A 19843-nucleotide genomic window follows, 5' to 3' on the forward strand; every position below is an offset into this window, starting at 1 on the left:
TGTTAAGTGTCTGAGGTCAGATTTGAACTTAAGTCCTCCTGACTTCAGGGCTGGTGCTCTATCCACTGTACCACCTAGCTGCCTCTCTGCAACTTCATTTTAAAGAGTTACCTGGAGGGCAATCATAGAGCCAGTACATGACAGAGGACAGACTACATTAAGGGCATCTTAAGTCAAAATCATTCCCCAATGGGATAAGACAAAGAATATATTGCCCCCAAACAGCATTACAATGAGAATTCTGGCATTTTTGTAATGGAAATGCTAAAGTAAAGAGTAAGTAAAATAAAGTAAGAGTCTTAAAATGATTCAGCACTTAATATTTATTTTGGGTTTGGCAAAAAACACCTGATAAATACATTTAATTTGGGAGCATGGAATACTAATCAAGAAACGTGATTTGGACACCATCTGGCTTTGTGCTATGAAAGCCAGAAACATCTAATTGCTGGAAAGTGATTTTGGTGTTGTGGGTGGTTAGTAAACACAGGGTTTGTGTGGGTCACCCTGTGAAATCAATGCCAAGTGATCATCCAGAGGTTAGGTGAGGAGCATCTCTGTGTATTTAGATCACCCCCTAAACAACGTTTTTGGTTTCTAGTTCAGAAATATAAAAAAGGTTGTTTTTTTAAAAACAGGATTATCTGCTCACTTTAGAATTTGAATATAAGAAATAGGTCATAATATGATGAGAAATGATAGTTCGAAATTCAAAAAGCAGGTGTTTTTTCTTCATTATCATTCACTAGCTTTTTCCTAAGATGAATCAAAAAAGACACTTGAAAAGGTCATGTGAAATGAGACACCATTTTTATGGTCCCTGAGTCTCTTCATGATGCTCAGTGGAGATGTATTTGGAAAGAGTATTCCTAGAGTTCAGGATGTGAAGAGCATCTTGAAGTCGAGATAAAATTTCCCTAGAAGGCAATGGGTAATTTTCCAGATGGTCATTTGGATTTAGGGTTTTATTTGCTTGTTTTTAAGTTTAGAAAGAGGAAAGAGAGAGAGAAGCAGTGACCTGGCATCAAGATATTCCCCAGACCTACATTATAAAGATCAATTAATCTTCATCACTCCTCCTGAACATACTCATTCATCAGAGGCTTGTGTCAGTCATCTGACCAGGATGCTGCAGTAATTGCTTCCTCCTGCCTATGGCATTGAGGATTTTCTTCCTTGGACCCAGTTGCATTTGTATGCTCTGGAGATCCTCATCTGAGCAAAGTAAGAGGGCATCTAAATCTATTTGTTCTCTCATAAAGATGGGGAAGAACTCACTCAGGTTCTGAGACATCAAGAACAACTCAAGGGGGGTAATATCTGCTTCATCTTCTTCCCATTCCATTTCATTCTCATTCCAAGGCACATCCTCTTCATCCTCTTCTATCTCTGCTTCTGGGTCAATCTCATCAGTGCCTCCTGTTCCTCCTTTCTGGAGCAACCCAGAAACTATATCAAACCCCATCTCTCTTTTTCTTTCTAAGGTATCTTCAATAGCTGAATTTCTTTTAAAAACAATATTGCCCAGACCAGGACGGTTGAAAATGGACTCTTGCTGCATATCAATATTCTCATCTTCTGTGAGCTGTATTTTGTCTTTGAAACCATTTGTGAAAGACTCTTCCTCATCTTCCTGGAACACTTCCATCACATTTCGCTGTCCTCTCCTGTTCTCCTCTGTTCCTTTTCCCATCTGTTCTTCTTCTGTGCTCCTGTTTTTCTTAGACCTTATCTTGAAAGTATCTTTCAGACCCTTAGAGAAAGTTCCAAATGCAGTGGGAAAGGAAGAGTTTGAAGAAGATGCCTTGGAATAAGTGCCCTTGATAGAAGATAAAGTTCCAGCCTTCTCCTTGTTGAATGTGCGATTCATTTTATTCTGATGTTTATCCTGAATCTTTTCACAGTCTTTAATCTGTTTCCTGGCATTTCTTTGGGCTTGTTCCTTCTGTCTGGCAACCTTTTTGGGATTCAGGATGCTCTGATCCCTAGCAGCTTTGTCTAGGATGTCAACACATTCATTCTGCTCTCTACTGGCAGCAGCATCTAGTGGAGACTTTAAGTCATTGTCTAGGGCAAATATGTTGGCACCAAAGTTGATCAAAAATGAAACACAATGGGTGTGTCCATTGGAAGCTGCAAAATGGAGGGGAGTGTTTCCCCAAATGTCACATTTATCAGCATCCCCCCTAAAAAAGAAAATATAGGAAACACATTAGTGTCCTGTCATTCATTCACTCGGCATCCATTATATATCAGGAATTGTCCTACATACTAAGGATGGAAAAAACAAAACCAAAAAGTTTAAACAGTTCTGGACCTCAAGAAACTTATTTTCTACCAGTAAAAACAACATAAACAATAGAACTAAATAGATACAAAGTACTTTCTCAGATGGGGAGGAGTCAGCAAGTGGCTTGTAAGTTGAACACTAGGGAATCTGTGAAGCAGGGAGATGAAGAGGGAACCTTTCAGATTTTGGGGCAAATCTTTGTGTTAAAAAACACAGTTGGGAGATGTATTGCTAGGACTGGAACTTAAAAGTGTAAAAATGAGAATATTAAAATAAACCTAGAAAGGAAGACGGAAGATAATCTTCAAAGCCCTTAATGGAGAAATTTTATTTTATTCTAGAGGCAAGAGAGAGCCACTGAGCTTTCTTGAAAAGGGGAGCAATAGAGTCAGAACTATGCTTTGGGAATATCAATTTGGTGTCCACAGGGAAGATTCACTGGAAAGAAGAAAAGACTGGAGGTTGGAAGACCACTTAAGCTATTGAAATAAGCTAGACAAGAAGTAATAAGGACCTAAACTAGGGTGATGGCTCCAGGAATGGTGACAAAGTTATGGACAAGAGAGATTTACTAGAGCTAGCATTGGCAAGACTTGGTAACTGGTGAAATGGGAATTGAGGAAAAGGGAAAAGTCCAAGAAGGATAATGCTAGGATTGGAAGCTAGGATGACTAGATGGATAGTGATCATCAACACAAATAGGAAAGTTATGAAGGGTAAAGATTTAAGGGGAAATGATAATTGTTCTATCTTAAATGTCTAGAAGTTGAAGTGTTTATGGGAGATGTGCAGAAATTGAAGCGCTTATGGGACATCCAGTTACTGGGTAGATAATGAAGTGACACTAGGATTCAAGAATGAGACTGGGTTCCCAATAAGATCAGGAATGAAACAAGGATGCCCATTATCACTACTATTGTTCATTATTGTATGGTTTTAACACTAAGAAAAGAAAAAGAAATGAAAGGAATAATAATAGGCAATGAGAAGATAAACCATCATTCTTTGTAGATAATATGATGATATATTTAGAGGATCCTAGAAAATCATCCAAAAACTTACTGGAAACAATTAATAGCTTTAGCAAAGTTGCACATCATCTTCATCCTATTCTATCTCTGCTTCTGGGTCATCACCAAAATAAATCCACACCAATCATCAGCATTCCTATATATTACTAAAAGAACTACTGAAAAGATTGAATGTAAATTAACAATGCTATGTTTACTTCTTTTTTATGTTTTTTTTTCCCTCTCCCATGGTTTTTCCCTTTTGTTCTGATTTTTCTCTTTTGACATGACTCATAAAGAAATATGTACCAAAAAAATAAAATTTTTAAAAATGAAAAAAAAAAAAAAAAGAATGAGTTGGGTTGGATAGACCTGGGTTGGAAGAAAAATTGTAGAGAAGGAAGAATAATGGGCCCTGGAATTCAGCCGTGCATAGGAGACACTAATGAAAAAAGAAAGTGAGAAGAAGCAGCCATGAAGGAAGAGGAAAAAATAGGAGAAAGCAGTCACTAAGCCTAAGGAGGAGAGAGTGGTCAATATTAGAAACTGAGAAGTCAAAAAGAATGAGGACAAAGAAAGGTCATGAGATATGGTAATCAATAAATCACTGATAACCATGGAGAAAATATTTTAATTTGATTAATGAAATCAGCAATGAAATATTTTCAAAGTGATTGAAAAGTGTGAAGTAAGAAAATGGAGGTAATATGTATAGATAACTTTTTCTAATAATTTAGCTACGAAGGGAAGAGATATTAGATAGTAGTTTGAGGGTACAATAAAGTCAAATAAAGACTTTTTTTAAAGATTTGGGGAAGATTTGGACATGTTTGTAAGCAGTAGTAGAGGAGCTACTGGATGAAGGGGACACTGAAAAGGAAAGAGAGAGCAGCTAATGAAAGGATTTGTTCCCAGAAAAGTCTGAAGGGAATGGAATCAGGATTATGAGTAGAGGAAGTGGCATTGTCCAGGAGAAGAGCCAGCTCTTCTCCTCAGACTGGAACAAAGGAAGAAAGAAAAAGAAATAATATAAAGATGCTTTGAAGTGTAGAACTGTGGAAATGGAGCTAAATTATGATGGATGTCTCCAATTTTATCAGTGTTGTTCAGGAAAATAGACAATCATGAATTTAGGCTTATGGGGGTCATCACTGATGGGATTGGAATGTCCTGGACATTCCTGAAATTATTCTTAAATGCCATCTTTCTTTTAAAAAAGCCAACATATCAAGAGAATTTGGTGAGAAAAGAATAAACATTGCATGCTTGGGAAGAAGGACAAAAATAAGTGGGAAGGACACAGATTGTCATAGGCTTATAAATGAAGGGGGAAAAGCATTTTTAATCATTTATCAAATGCCAGGCAAAAAAGTGGCAAGAGTCCTAAAACTTAGAATAAATTGAATTTACTGAAGAAAGCTAGAGCTAAACAAAAAGGAGTTGAGTTTTGAAGAGGAAAAAAAGGCTACATTAAGGGAGAAAAGAAGAAGATAATAGAAGGGATAGATCTGTTGCTAGAAATGGAAATGGATGGGATGATAGGAGAGAAAAAGTAGAGCTGTTTATTTCTCATTGTGCTGATTTTCTTTGCCAAGGAAAATGACTTTTGAATTGTAAACGATGCTTCAGAAAGACAAGTAAAGAGTGAGCAAAAGCATACCTCATTGATCAATTCAGGTTGCCTTGCCCAGCTGAATTGCATCCTGAAGTATTCAAAGAACTGGCAGGTGTGATGTTAGTTCATTGTCTGGGATATTTGAAATATAGTGAAAAATTAGAAGGGCATTGTGGGCCTAGAGAAAGGCAAATGTTTCAGTTTTCAGAAGAAGAAATAAAGTCTGCAGTGAACAGTGATTTTGGGGAAAATTTTACATGAATCCTTTAAAGAAATGGTTAGTAAACACCTAACCAAGGATGTGATGATTTCGAAGAGCCAGCACAGTTTTGTAAGAGATAGGTTATGCCAAATGAATTTTATTATCTTTAATGAGAAGGTTACTAAATTGGTGGATCAAGGAAATGCTATAGAGATAGGTTACCCAAATTTTAGAATAGTATTTGATAAAGTATGCCATACTATTCTTGTAAGCAAGCTAGAGAGATGTGGAGCAGATGATCATATAGTTAGATTCTGAACCAGTGGATAAGAAAAGATCAAAGTGTAGTCATTAATAATTCAATGAAAAAATAAACTTGGCAGGTCTCTAGGGCAAGGATTCAGATATCTAAATGGCATGGTCCTGTGATATTTAACAGTTTTAATGATGATTTGGATAAAGGTGTGGATGGCATAGCCATCAAATATATAAATGTCACAAAGTTGAAAGGGGAAGCTACCATACTAGATGGCATGAATTGGGATCCAAAATGATCTGAACAGTTTTAGAGCTTTGAGCTGACTCAAATAAGGCAAAATAAAATGCAAATAAATGTAAAGTTTTACTTAAGTTCAAAAAAATCTACCCTTTCCAGGGTATTTTTTATATACCTTTTCCATTTTCTAAAATAAAGAATACCACATCTAGAAATATAGATGGGGTAAAAAAAGATTATAAAGATTCTTAAAAGCCCAAATGATGAGTTTGAATTTTATCTTTGAATCAAAATATGATCAGACCCACACTTTAGTAAGCCATCTATTGGAGCTTTTTATATATCTAAAACACATTTGCTTTAACTTCATCCTCCAAAGTCCATTGAGCCAAGGGGAATAACGTAGATAAAGTTTATCTAAATTTTAATATAAATAAAGTATCTCATTATTTTTATAGAAGAGATAGAGAAATAGAGATTCAATGATAATTTATTTTGAAGGATTTGGAAATGCTTGAAAAATGAATAGTTAATAGTTTAATGACAGTTTGTTTAAAAGTCTCCATTGAAGTGATCCAGGGGCCTGGTTTTGGCTCAATGCATGTTTTTTGTTTTTTTTTAAACAATGTTAGATAAAGGGATGTTAGATGGCATGTTCATCAAATTTGTCATCCAGTGTGTTGGCTACCCCTCCCAGTTTTTTTTTTTTTTTAATATCTATAAAATGAGGTTCTCAAAAGGTTTCAACAACTTAGCACATTGGGTTGACTCTAGTAGAGTGGCATTCAATACAGATAAATGTAAGTTCTAGCCTTAGGTGAAAAAAAGTAGCATGAAAAGTATAGAATGTTTAGACAGTTTATCTAAAAAAAAAAAAGACATGAGGTTTTAAGGGACTCTAAACTTAATGAGCCAGCAGTGTGAAGTGGGAGCCAAAAAAAAGCTAATGTGATGTTGGGCTGTATTAAAGAGGGGCATAGTTCTAAGATATAAAGAGGAGCTATCTCTATGTACTCTACAATAAGACCAAATTTCAAGTATTTTGTTTAGTGCTGGGCATCACAATTTAAAAATATTGATAAGCTTGAGGAAGCCAACCAGGAAGATGAAAGGGCTTGAATTCATATTCTATGAGAATGTTGTTATTGTTTAGTTGTTTTTCTATTGTGTTGGACTTTTTGTGACTATTTGGGGTTTTCTTGACATTTACTACAGTGGTTTGCCATTTCTTTCTCCAGCTCATTTGAGAGATAAGGAAACTGAGACAAACAGGATTAAGTGACTTATTCAGGGTCACACAGGCAGGATCAGAGGCTGGACTTGTACTCAGGTCTTCCTGATTCTAGGATAAGCATTTTATCCATTGTGTCCCCTACCTGCCCTTGGGATGTGTATTCTAGAACAAGAGAATGAGTTTTCTGATGGCACATAAGAGCTGTCTTCAAGTATTCAAAATACTCTCTATGTAGAAGAGAGAGAAACCTGTTCTGTTCTGCTGAAGGGTAAAATGAAGAACTATGAATGGATATTGCTAAGGGCAAATTGAGGCTTAATGTAAGGAAAAGTTTCTTTATAGAAGTTAACTCTCCAAAAATGAAGTTGGATGATATCTTCACTAGAACTCTTTAAGCAGAGATTGGTTAAACAAACATTTGTTGGGTATGTTATAGAATAGATTTCCTGTTCATATGGGATTGGACTAGATAGCTGCTGAGATGGCTCCTTCCAGCTCTATACTTCTAAAACATGGCACACATACACAAAAATGAATGTATACAAAGTCAAACGAATATACCATTGTAGACATAAAAAATATGGAGATGGTAAATAATAGAAAGACTGGAATTGTCTCCCTATTTTGTGAGACATCTCCATCTAGATATGTGAAGTTTACAATTTCAAATTAAAAGGCTTAACATTCTTTTGGATTACTAAAAAGAAAATCAGAAAATACCTCCAATCACATGACAGTGGTCAAGTAGAAAAAGTGCTGCATTTGGAGTCAAATAACCTGGGTTCAAATCTTAGTTCTCTTATTTATTAAATCTGTGACACTGAGCAAATTACTTTATAGCTAAGCTTCAGTTTTCTCATGTTAATGACTGTTGTTGTACTAGATAACTCTAAATTCCCATCCAATTCTAAAGCTTTGGTTCTATAAATGTATTTTCTGAATCCAACAGATAATAGTGGGAGTAAAAGAGAGGCTTAACTTCATGAAAAAACAAAATTGACTCATGAAATTCAATGTCATCTTTTTGATGATTTACTCCTGAACCATGAGGTGGTGAGGATAAAAATCAAGTCAATAAGGCAGCATAGGGTAGTAAAAAAAAAAAAAGGCATAGGCTTTGGATTACAGACATGCAAATCCCACCTTTGGTATTTATTAACTATGTAACCTTGAGAAGAACATATAACTCTAAGGTTCCAGTTTCTTCACTGTAAGATGAGAAGGTTTAAATTTAAGTAGTCTCCAGCTCTAAATTCTATAAATAAGCATTTATTAAGTAGCTACTATGTATAAAGCAAAGAAGAACCTAATCTCTTAAAAGAAGAACCACTTCATCAAATAACAATCATTTGGTAATAGGATCATAAAGAGATAGACGAAATCCTTCATTTTATAGAGGGGGAAATTGAGGTTCAGAAAAGTTAAATAACTTGCCACATAGACCATATAGACAAGACCACATAGGTAGTGTGGTGCCACAGTTTCCTTTTATTGTCCTGTCTCAGTTTCCCTAAATTATCCTGCCTCAATTCCTTAATTGTTCTGCCTCAATCCTCCTGGATGCAACTCCCCTTTATGTTCACTGGGGCTGAGATAATGAGGGTTGTAGAAATCTGGCCACTCTGGCATTCCAAAAGATAAAACTCCAGATGTCCTATCTCAGATATCTAATTGGTATCCACTATCTTTAAGTTCCATACTTTCTGCCTCTAACTACCCCTTCACTCTTAGTTTATCAGAATCTATGGTCCTATCCTAACCTGTCAACCGAGGCTCAGACTCCATCCCTTGCCTTTATCTGCCGGATCTTGGCGCCATATATAAATCATTGGAATCTCACATTCGATGCTGATGTTGATGCTGAATACTTTAAGACATCAGCCCTGGGACCAAAATGGATCCTCTGGTCCCAAAAAATCTCTCCCTCTCAGAAATCCAAATAAAATATTAAAACCTCTCTAATCTCTATCTTGCTTCAGTTTCTCCAGCATTACAGTAGTAAGTGGCAGAGCCAGGATTTGGATCTATTGTAGATTCAACATGTTTCCTGCTGGACCAAGCCATCTTAATTATTTCAGCCAACAAAGCACAGATATAAAAGAGCAGCTCATTTTCAGTGTTTAATTTGTTACAAGGAGCATTTCTCAAAGAGCCTGTTTGGATATTCAAATTGCCTAGGTTTAGAGCACTGGATCAAAAGGTGGCTTCTTTAGACCTGGTATCCCCGTACCCTGACCAAACATAGTATTTTTGTTTCTGAAATCCACTGTTCTAGTTATTTTAAAACAAAACTGTTGAAAAGCTCTTTAGAAATCTGACCATCAAAGGCTCATTATACAAAAATCTCAATAACAGCAATATAAATAATTTTTTAAAAATACTTGATTACATTTTTTAACCCTGAAATAGAATGAGGATCAGCATCTGGGTTTAGAGATGGTTTTTTAAGTTTTCCTTAATTTATCCCATTTCACAAAGTTTTTCCTTGCCAAATTCGATCTCTATTGTACCTCAATGGCCCAAGCCCCTTCAAGATACCTGCTTTATGTCTTCCTCCTAATCTGGTTCAAGATTCTCACATTCTTCTCACAGAAGCAAAAAGTTGTCATATCTTTGGTATTTTCCCTGCCTATAGAGACCTGTGAATTGCTAAATACACTATCCTCATACTTGTACCATATCCAGCATAAATCTCCTTTAGGTATACTTGAACTAATCTACTTCCTATTCCCACCTTGCTTCTTTTTAGTATCATTTCTACTTCTTCTTTGAGAGTACAAGGGTGAAGTCACTCTTGTCCTTTTGACAAAAAACATTTATATAAAAAATCCTTAGAAATCTTTTCCATTTTTCTTATTTTTTGTTCTCTATTCTTTTTCATCTCTAAATTTTCTTAGGATGAATTTGTTTGGGTCCATTATCAAGCTTTCTTTAACTTGGTTCTAGCCTATATTACTACTTTCTGAAAACCTTCACTGTTTCTCTGATTGAATACTACTTATAAATACACAAGATTTTACAAGTGAGTTTTATTGTAATTAGTCTTTCCTTTGGCTTTTTGATGAATAAATCAAAATTTGCTGAATAAAGTACCTCTTTGGCTCTTGGGTCTCCATGTTATAGCAATTGATTTATATGAAATTATTGTTTGGGTTAATGCTCTTTCTACTATTATCATCCCTTTTTCATTATCAATAACTTGTTTGTATATGTCAGGATTACATGGTTTCAATTGCACGCCATATATTTTGTTTCATTTTATTCTTTCTTCTCGCTTTGCATTAATTTTGGTCTTTATTCTTAGAAGTCTGATGGGGCAGGAATGACTTCCATACTAGTAATGAACTGTTTCCAGATGTTAAAAAGATAATCAATTAAATTTTTTTTTATGGTGCTGTTTGGTGCTCACCATGTCTAGAACTTAATGATTCTTTTCTTGATGACAGTAATCATGGCATTTAGGATTAAGGTTTCATCTTTGAACTCTCTCATTTTCTTTTGCTCTATCATTCATTTTTTTCCAATATATTTCTTGCCATTGTTATCTAGGCTTTGCATTGAAGTAACTAAATCATTGGTATGCTAATTTAATTTGGAAGAATTTATTAAATTCTTTAATTTTTCTACTACATTTTGCATAATAAATGAGTGCATAAGTACAATTATTTTCATAGTTTTTTGGAAATACTTATCATGAGCATTATGAGATTACCAAATATGCTATGAATTGATGTTTCTTATTATTTTGGGGTGCCTAATAAAACCAATTGTCAATTCCTTTGTCTCTTCAAGGAATACCTATAAATCATCTTTCTATTTAGCTGCAATTTCTTTCTTCTAATTTAGTTTAAAGTAAATTGTCAATCTAGATACCTTCCTTTCCATATTTAAATATGCAATGGTGGCCATCCCAAGGAGTATGAATGTATCTGAGCTCTCTTGGACAATTTCTATCGGGTCACATATACTGGTTTTTTTTTTTAGCTGTTTGGGATGATGAAACCATCTCATTATTGGTCCATTGGTCCAAGTGACAGTGGTAAGGGGTGACTGTATCAAAGAGGGTTAGTCACTGTGTTTTCCATCACATTATTAAAATAACCAAGAAACTACTTATTCAATTCTGAGACTAAAATGGAGGACTTTAAATTCTTGCTTCTTGGAAAGATTATACATAAATTAGACATCTGTTTTTCCAATTCTTAAAGATCTCTGTGGAATGAAATTTAAGATATGTGATCCTTTTTTCCTCTTTCTTATGACATTTCTTTCCTTCACTACTCCCATCTTTCCATAATAAAGTTCCCCATGTTAATTCTAACTCTGTCACATATTTTATCTAGGTCGACAATTTTTGAAAATGTGGAGCTGAGTTTCCAACTCTTTCCCCCTAGTTTTCTTTTCTAATCTGAATAATGTATTAAAAGTGTCACATTCTCCCCTTGGCTACCAATTATCCCATAGCACTCTTCACTCAATCTGACAGAATGGTGTTGTGTTGGTTGACCAATGTTCTTATATTTTGGTGAGGCCCCTTTTCTATTTCTAACTAAATAATCCTTGTTGACAGGGATTGGATTTTGTATTTTGTTCCATTATTCACAGAGAATTAGTTAGCACCTTGAATGGAATGCAAGAGATTCTATGATAATCTCACCTTTGTTATTTTCTCTTTTGTACTTGGAGAAAAGTGGGTGAACTAGATCCTGAAGAAATTATTGGTGGCATTCCACTCAAGGCTAACTCTGTACATAAATAAGTGGATAGGAATCATCTTAGAAGTTAAAGGAAAGCTCACTGTCTAAAACTACTCTTAGCTTTCTGATCTGAAATCATCACCAGTGGATAACAAATGGATTCGAAGATAAAGTTGGAAATTGCTACCATTAACGTCATCACCAGGGATGCTCTTTAAGCTTTTTTAGGGAGATGCACATTAGGGAAAGCTAGTTTATTAGATTATCTTTTAGCCTAATAAGAGATGTTAAGTAAATTTCAAAGAGAAGATAAATAGAGAAAGGTTAGGGGTGAGGAAGACAGGGAATATGACCAGAATAGCAAACTAGAGGAGGCTTGTTCCCATAATTAGGACCTGGAGAAGGAGACATTAATGTCAAAGTTGAACAGAGCACATAAAAATTTGCTAACTTCATAATTCTGTTTAGGGACTGTCCTTGACCCTGATATTCCCCATCATAAGCATCTTTTCAATTTCTTTCCCCCTTCCTTTCTGGATTATGTCTTCTCGTTTTACCTTTTTATTCTTCCACATCCCCCACATTGCTTAGTTCCATTAGTAGTCCTCAGGATTAAGCATATTGTTAATGTCTCAATTAGAGCAAAGAGAGATCATTGTTTAGGCCTAAAGTGGTTTCCATAGACAAGCAAATTCAAAATCCTATTTATAGCTTATTAAATTGCCTCATAGGTGATTCAGGCCAGTTCCAATGATCTTATGATGAAGAGTTCTATTTGTACCCACAGAGAGGACTGTGGGAACTGAATGTGGATCACCCAGAGAGAGGACTGTGGGAACTGAATGAGGATCACAACATAGAATTTTCACTTTTGTTGTTGTTGTTATTTACTTGCATTTTGTTTTCTTTCTCATTTTTTCCTTTTTGGCCTGATATTTCTTGTGCAGCACAATATTTGTGGAAATATGTACAGAAGAATTGCACATGTTTAACATGTATTGAATTATTTGCCAGTTAGGGGAGAAGTAGGGGTAATGAAGGGAAAATTTTGAAATACAAGGTTTTGCAAGGGATGAATGTTGAAAATTATCTATGCATATGTTTTGAAAATAAAAAGCTTTAATAAAAAAATAACAAAATGCAAAAACCCTGGAAGGATAAGAAAAAAAAAATTGTCTCATAAATAAGTCTGTAACCCAATCTTGAAGTTGGAGATCTTACTACAGAGGTGGAGATCATCCTTCAGAAAGGAAAATTTCATGCTGAAGATTTTATAGGTGAAGTGAAAATTAAAATTCTATAAACTGGAATTTATGCTGATAATACTCTTGAAAATGGAACTTCTTAAAGGTTGAGCATTTCCTTTTGGTTAAAAGGATTTGTTTCTTCCATACCCCTATGTCCTACCCATTTAAACTGCATTTGAAACCATGATAGATACATATAGAGTTTATCCTTTTGAAAACCTTCAGCAAAGATGTTTATGTATTTATCCTTGCTAACCTATTCTGGTGTCTCTGGCCTATAATTGCCAAAAGCATCTTTTTTTGCTGTTACGGCCTGGGTTGTCTTGTTCCTTCCTCAGAGACAAGGCAAAACAAAACAACCCCCCCCAAAAAAAACAAAAAACAAAAAAACAAAACCAAACAAACCCAAAAAGCAAAACAAAAACCTAGTTTCAGCTTAGTGGTTTAAAAAAATGTATTTCTATATTCATAGATTTATCATTCTCGTGATTATTATTATTATTATTGAGATGGGCTTATCATTCAGGATTGTAAAACACAAGGAAGGGGTGTTAACTATAAGATTTCCTCCTTTTCCATGGAGACAATTTTAAATAACTTCAGGAAAGAACCAGAAAAGATTTTCCCTCAGTGCCATTCATATTACTCCTATGTGAAAAATCCCCCAGGTAACTTGGCCTTTATCGAACTTACCCCCTGCTACAGATAATCTCCAGGGCTTCCAAGTTTCCATGGTAGGCTGCCAGGAGTGTAGGGGTCATGCCATCTTCGTCAGAAAGATTGAGATCTCGCTTGGTAGCCTCTTTCAGAATTTCCAGGTAGCCATCAACTGTGGCGTGATGGTAACGGGTTGACATTTTAAATTAAGCTTTTCCCTTATTCCACCCAACACTAAATCTTCCACCAGGCAAAGTGACCTACGAAGCAATCCTGCCTCAAAGGGGAGGGTTAATCAGTGACCATAAACTACAGTACCACCTTCAACAAGGTAGAAGTCTGAGGGCAAAGCTCATTACCTGTGTTCCTAGAAGGAAGCCAGAAAAGTACTTTGGTCTGAAAGTGGAAATTTTTCTTCCAGAATGTCTGTTATTGATTATTTTATTTCCCTTATTCTCCCAAGTACTTCACAGTTTGGGGGAAAATAGGAACTGAAATAAAAGATAAGTCACTAGCTGATTATTATAATGGTGACATAGGCAAAATGGTCACTGAACAATTGTCATCATTGTCATATAATCTAACACTACTCTCCAGATTTTATTGAGAAAAGGGTTCCTGTAAAGTCTATAACTATGTTATCATCTCTCCTGTTTTCTCCATCCCGTTGTTACAAAGATGTTATTCTAGGGGGAATGCTTCTATGTTTCACATATCCTCCATTTTCAGCCACCTCCCAACAATAATTAGAGATGAAAGTTACCCTTTGATCCCTTTCCTGGTTGCCATGAAAACAGCAGTAGGAGTAGCTGAGATGATGAGTCATTTGGTTACAAAGCAATAAATTCTGCTAGGGCAGGGTTGCTTAGTTCAGGAGTTAGGAGTAACTTGAGAATAATGGAGACATCAAGCAGAAATATTGATTCATTTTCAAAAGAAACTTTTACTCCACAGAATGCTAAATTTGCTATCCTTCCTAGTTTAATCCTTTTAATTTCTTTTGCTCCTAGATAATCTCTCTTTGTCTCTCAATCAATGTAAAGGTTTTTAAAAAACAAAAACAATATCCACATCTTGCCCTCAAACCATAAGAGAAAGTTCATAAATTACATGGAATTCTTTTTGCTTCTTGACTGTATTTATTTACTTTTCTTGCATTTCTCCCATTTAAAGTACTTATAGACCAAAGAACCTGTTCATCTCTAGTTTTTTTGTTTTTATTTTTTGAAAGAATGATGGAAATAGCTTTTTTTGGGGAAGGCTTTGAAAGGGAAAAGGTTGGGAGAAGGGAAGATACCAAAATGACTGTGATATTATAACATATTTAATATTTTTACTTTCCCCAGTTACAAGTAAAACAATTTTTTACATTTGTTTTTAAAACTTTGAGTTCCAGATTCTCTCCCTTCATCCTCACCCCATCCCCATCATTAAGAAAGTACATATGAAGTTATTGCAAAATATTTCCATAAAAATCATGTTATTATAGAAAACATAGATCTCACCCCCCAAAAAAAATACTTTTAAGAAAAATACAGTTTAAAAAAAGAGCATACTTAAATGTGATGTAAAATGTGATGTGATAACAAAAAGGTCATCAATAACTTTTTAAAAATGGTCTCTTCCCCCCTTATTTACTTAAAAAAATATTATTAAAGCTTTTTATTTTCAAATATATAATATATAAATAACTTTTAACATTCGCCCTTGCAAAACTTTGTGTTCCAAATTTTTTCCCTCCCTTCTTCCCACCATCTCCTAGATTATAATCTAATATATGTTAAACATGTGCAATTCTGTTATACATATTTCCACAATTATCATGTTGCATAAGGAAAATCAAATTTAAAAAATGAGAAAGAAAACAAAATGCAAGCAAATAACAAAAAGAATGAAAATACTATGTTGTGATCCACACAGTCCCTACAGTCCTCTCTCTGGATGTAGATGGCTCTCTTCATCAAAAGACCACTGGAACTGGCCTGGATCATCTCATTGTTGAAAAGAGCCATGTCCATCACAATTGATCCTCAAATAATCTTCTTGTTGCCATGTACAATGATCTCTTGGTTTTACTCATTTTACTTGGTGTCAGTTCATATAAGTCTCTCCAGGACTCTCTGAAATCATCTTGCTGATCTTTTCTTATAGAACAATAGTATTCCATAACATTCATATTCCATAACTTATTCATCCATTCTCCAACTGATGGGCATCCAGTCAGTTTCCAGTTTCTTGCCACTATAAAAAGAGCTGTCACAAACATTTAATGGTCTCTTTTATTGTTGCTGTAAGTGCATCTTCTTTATTGATGAATATGCTCCATATTGCAGAGTATGTTATTTTGGGTGGATCCTAATGACAACCTTTTTTTTGAGAGGAGAGAATATAGCATATTCCAAAGATTATTTGGATAACTTTTCCTTAGTAGCTAAAAGCCTCTCTCTTTTCTGCTGTAATATTTGTTATTGGATATTGAAATTTTGGTATTTAATTATTATGTTGTTTAGTGATTAGGAGATTGCATTGTATTCCAGAATTTTTGTCAATCAGAAATCTGCCACTCATTTTCAATATTTCTGGATATTTTTCATGCATTGTTCCTACAACACTGTATTCAGACTTTTAAAATCAATAATATTTTTCCAGGATATCAATGATCCTCAAATTATCTCTGAGTCCTTTTCTCAAGGTTAGTTTGATTTTTGTAGAATATGAATTCTTCCAATGATGTTCTCCTTTGATTTTATCCTAGCAAATTTTCCCTCTCTATATTTTTGAATCCAAAATCTTGCATCCCCCCTTTTACAGATTCTATTGTTTTACATATTTTTTTTTATTGTATGTGTTTTTGTAATGTAGGATAAACTAAATGAAAAGCATTATTCTGCACAAAGATAGTTTTATTAAACTTTATTATCACTCATGAGGGAAAGAAGAGAATAGCTGATTGTAAGGACAGTCTCAAATCTCTATGTCTATAGTGGGCAGCATCAGTTAGCAGGGTTAAGAAGAAGAATCCATACTCCAGTTGATAGAAATCCTCAGGCTCAAACTTATAGATTGTTTGAAAAAAGAATCAGTATGTTACCAATAGAAGTTGCCTTGTAACAAGGATTCTTAATTTTTTTGAGTCACAGAACTTGATGACACACTGATAAAGCTTTTTTGGCCCCTACTCAGAATCATATTTTTAAATGCATAATACTAATTAAAATAAAAAACATAGGATTAGAAAGAGAAACATTATATTGAAATACAATTGTGGAAAAAAATTAAAAATTCATTAGCAGCAGTTTAAGGACCCCAATCTATAGAATCCATGAAGTGAGAGTATTTACAAAATTACCTAATGAGGAAGAAGGAACATGGAGCAGGGAATTAGAAATGAGGAGAAGGGAAAAAACAAATTTGATCCTAACAGTCCCATATTTTGCATCCTGGCAGTCTAGGATCATATCAATTAAACTGGCTTTCTCCAGTCAGCCTATGTGCTCATTTGTTTTATTGAATTCTCCATTAGAAGCTCTGGTTTATTCATTAATCTCCAATTTATTTGATGTGAGTGATATAGACACCAGATAATGGTAGACACCAAAAATTGGGGTTCTGTCATGGAAAATTTACAATAACTATTCTTTTGGCAAAAGGTGGATTTATTTAGGGGAATAGGTTACACACAAAACGAAGGAACAACATCAGGAATGGTAAATATGAAATAGAGTGGGAGAGCGTATGAAAAACAAATTCCCCTGTGAAATTCACAATTACCTAGTGGAAAGGGAGCACCTCATGTGGTTGGGACATGTCCTTAGTTGGTAGGTTAAATCCTGAAAGGGACTTAGTACCCTAAAAGTTAGTTAGTTGTAAGGAGGAGAAGTGGGGTTGAGAAGCATAGTGGAGTTAGGGGAGATATCACGTGGCATGGGGGAAAAGTAAGGAGAAAGACCCCAGGCATAGTGCCATGGAGGACTGACCCAAAGGAGGGCAGCAGCCATGGAATGGTCCATAAATAGACTTTATAGGGAAAATTTAAACTCAGGGATATGACTTGGTTTTCTGACAGGATATGACAAGGTGAGCCTACTCACCCCACAGAGGGTGGACCTCAGGGGTTAGACATAATTTGGATTTCTAATTGGATCACCTTTCCCGAGAGTGGGATCATATGGTTCATAGGTAGGAAGGAGTGGTCTTTGGAAGGAGTGGTTCTCAGTTGATCATGTTATTACCGACAAGATTACCAGTCAGCAATGAATTGAGGAGTAGTCTTATTCACTATAGTCTCAGGAATTGATCTGTGGGACTTTCCTGAGGTCAGAAGCCATCTGACTAAGGAGTGGTTAGAATCAGAAAGATTGGGCCTGGGAGTTTACTGAGCAAGAAGATTTAGGACTACTGACTTATTATTAGAATAGAAGCCCCCCCTAAGGTCAGGGGACCACAAAATCATATTATATAATTTTCAACAATAAGATGATTAAGGCCAGTTCCAATGAGCTTGTGATGAAGAGAACCATCTACGAGGGGTCCTCAAACTTTTTAAATAGGGGGCCAGTTCACTGTCCCTCAGACTGTAGGAGGGCCAGATTATAGTAAAAACAAAAACTTTGTTTTGTGGGCCTTTAAATAAAGAAACTTCATAGTCCTGAGTGAGGGGGATAATCGTTCTCAGCTGGCGCATCTGGCCCACGGGCTGTAGTTTGAGGATCCCTGATACACCCACACTGTGGGAACTGAGTGTGGACTACAATATAGCATTTTCATTCTTTTTGTTGTTTGCTTGCATTTTATTTTCATTCTTATTTTTTTCCTTTTTGATCTGATTTTTCTTGTGCAGCATGATAATTGTAGAAATACATAAAAGAATTGCACATATTTAATATATATTGGTTACTTGCCATCTGGGGGGAGGGGGGAAAGGGGAGAAAATTTGGAACACAAGGTTTTGCAAGGGTCAGTGTTGAAAAATTATCCATGCATATGTTTTGAAAATAAAAAGCTTTAATAAAATTTTTAAAATGCATAACAAATGCTAACAAATCCAGTTCCTTTGTCTTCTGGTTAGTAGTTATTTCGACCATGGCCTGGAGTCTAATGACCCTATTCAGTATACAAATTGAGATTCCATACAAATTGATACCTCCATTTCCAATCTGGGGCCACCTATCTCCCCAAGTAAAGGCACTGGATTTGTTAGCAGATCAGGCCACTCAGACTAGAGAAGCAATATTACAGTTTAGATTATTAGATATTAGATTACTTGTTGAATGAGTTTATGGGAAATTAAATTTTTTGAAGTGTGAAAACTGATGATAAAGGACAGATAGTGAAGGAAATTGTCAAAGACATCAGAAAATTGGCCTATGTCCTATTCCAGACCTGGTTCTCACCATTTAATACCTCTTGGTGGCCTTGGTCTGAAGACAGCTGGTGGAAATAAGTTCTTTGGTTTCTGATAATAGTTTTAAGTGGAGTCCTACTACTCCCTGTTTTTGCCTTCCCTGTGTGATACAGCTTATCCCAAGGATAGTACAGACATCACTGGTTAAGATGGTAAAGATTAAACAACTTGGAGGGAGAAGTCCAATTAGATGTGGAGTATTAAAAGGACTAGCATGAACCCCAAAAAAGAAAAAGGACAAACCAGGACCAGAGGGATTGGAGAGTGAGCATTATTGAGGAAATGTATCAAGAATGATGTGAGAGGCCTTCAATGCTTAGTAAATAAACAGAAAGGACTGAATGGGATAAACTGAGTGAAGACCTCTCATAAGAAATGGCCTTGGCCTATGCCCTAATTGTGACTTGAGACAGCAATAATACAAGTTGAATTATAGCTAAAAACTGCAGTGTTTAATTATCTTAGATAAACATTTCCTTCCTGTCCCCCACCTCTCACCCCTTCCACCTTCCATTAGCATTTAAATACCTAATACAGTAAAAAGTATATTCTTTGTTTCTGGGCTGTGGATAATTTAGAACTCCCCAGTCAATGGCAGAAAAGGTCAGAAGGGGAGTTGGGGGCTTCTGGTTAGGGTCTATATAATCTTGTGTTTTGCAGTTTGCATTTTGCATTCCTCTACTGACACTTGTCTGATGGCAGTTGACCTTTCTGAGATCCCAATACATCCTTTTTTGCTTTTTTACCTTGAGAGTAAAGTCAAGACTTGAGTTCAAATCTAATCTCAGATAATTACTGTGAGACTTTGTCTCACTTTCTTCAACTGTAAAATGGACTTGATAATAACATCTACTTACCAGGTTTGTTATGAGGATCAAATGAGTTAATGTTCATAAGGAATTTAGCACAGTGTCTGGCACATATTAGGTACTATATAAGTGCTATTATTGTTGGTCTAATTGTTTTTATTATCTTAATTTGGACAACCCTG

The 19843-nt window shown here is 35.4% G+C and overlaps 1 protein-coding gene across 1 annotated transcript; it reads right to left on the minus strand.

The window, feature by feature from the left end:
• Positions 1-305: 305 nt before the first annotated feature.
• On the minus strand, positions 306-13710 carry ANKS4B (ankyrin repeat and sterile alpha motif domain containing 4B). The gene is made up of 2 exons (XM_052001319.1): positions 13485-13710; positions 306-2186 (listed from the first exon to the last, which is right to left on the minus strand). The coding sequence occupies exons 1-2, from the start codon at positions 13646-13648 to the stop codon at positions 1097-1099; spliced, it is 1254 nt and encodes a 417-aa protein (XP_051857279.1). The 5' UTR covers positions 13649-13710; the 3' UTR covers positions 306-1096.
• Between the last annotated feature and the right edge of the window lie 6133 nt (positions 13711-19843).

Source organism: Antechinus flavipes, chromosome 1 (assembly GCF_016432865.1).
Source record: "Antechinus flavipes isolate AdamAnt ecotype Samford, QLD, Australia chromosome 1, AdamAnt_v2, whole genome shotgun sequence".
Taxonomy (NCBI): Eukaryota; Metazoa; Chordata; class Mammalia; order Dasyuromorphia; family Dasyuridae; genus Antechinus; species Antechinus flavipes.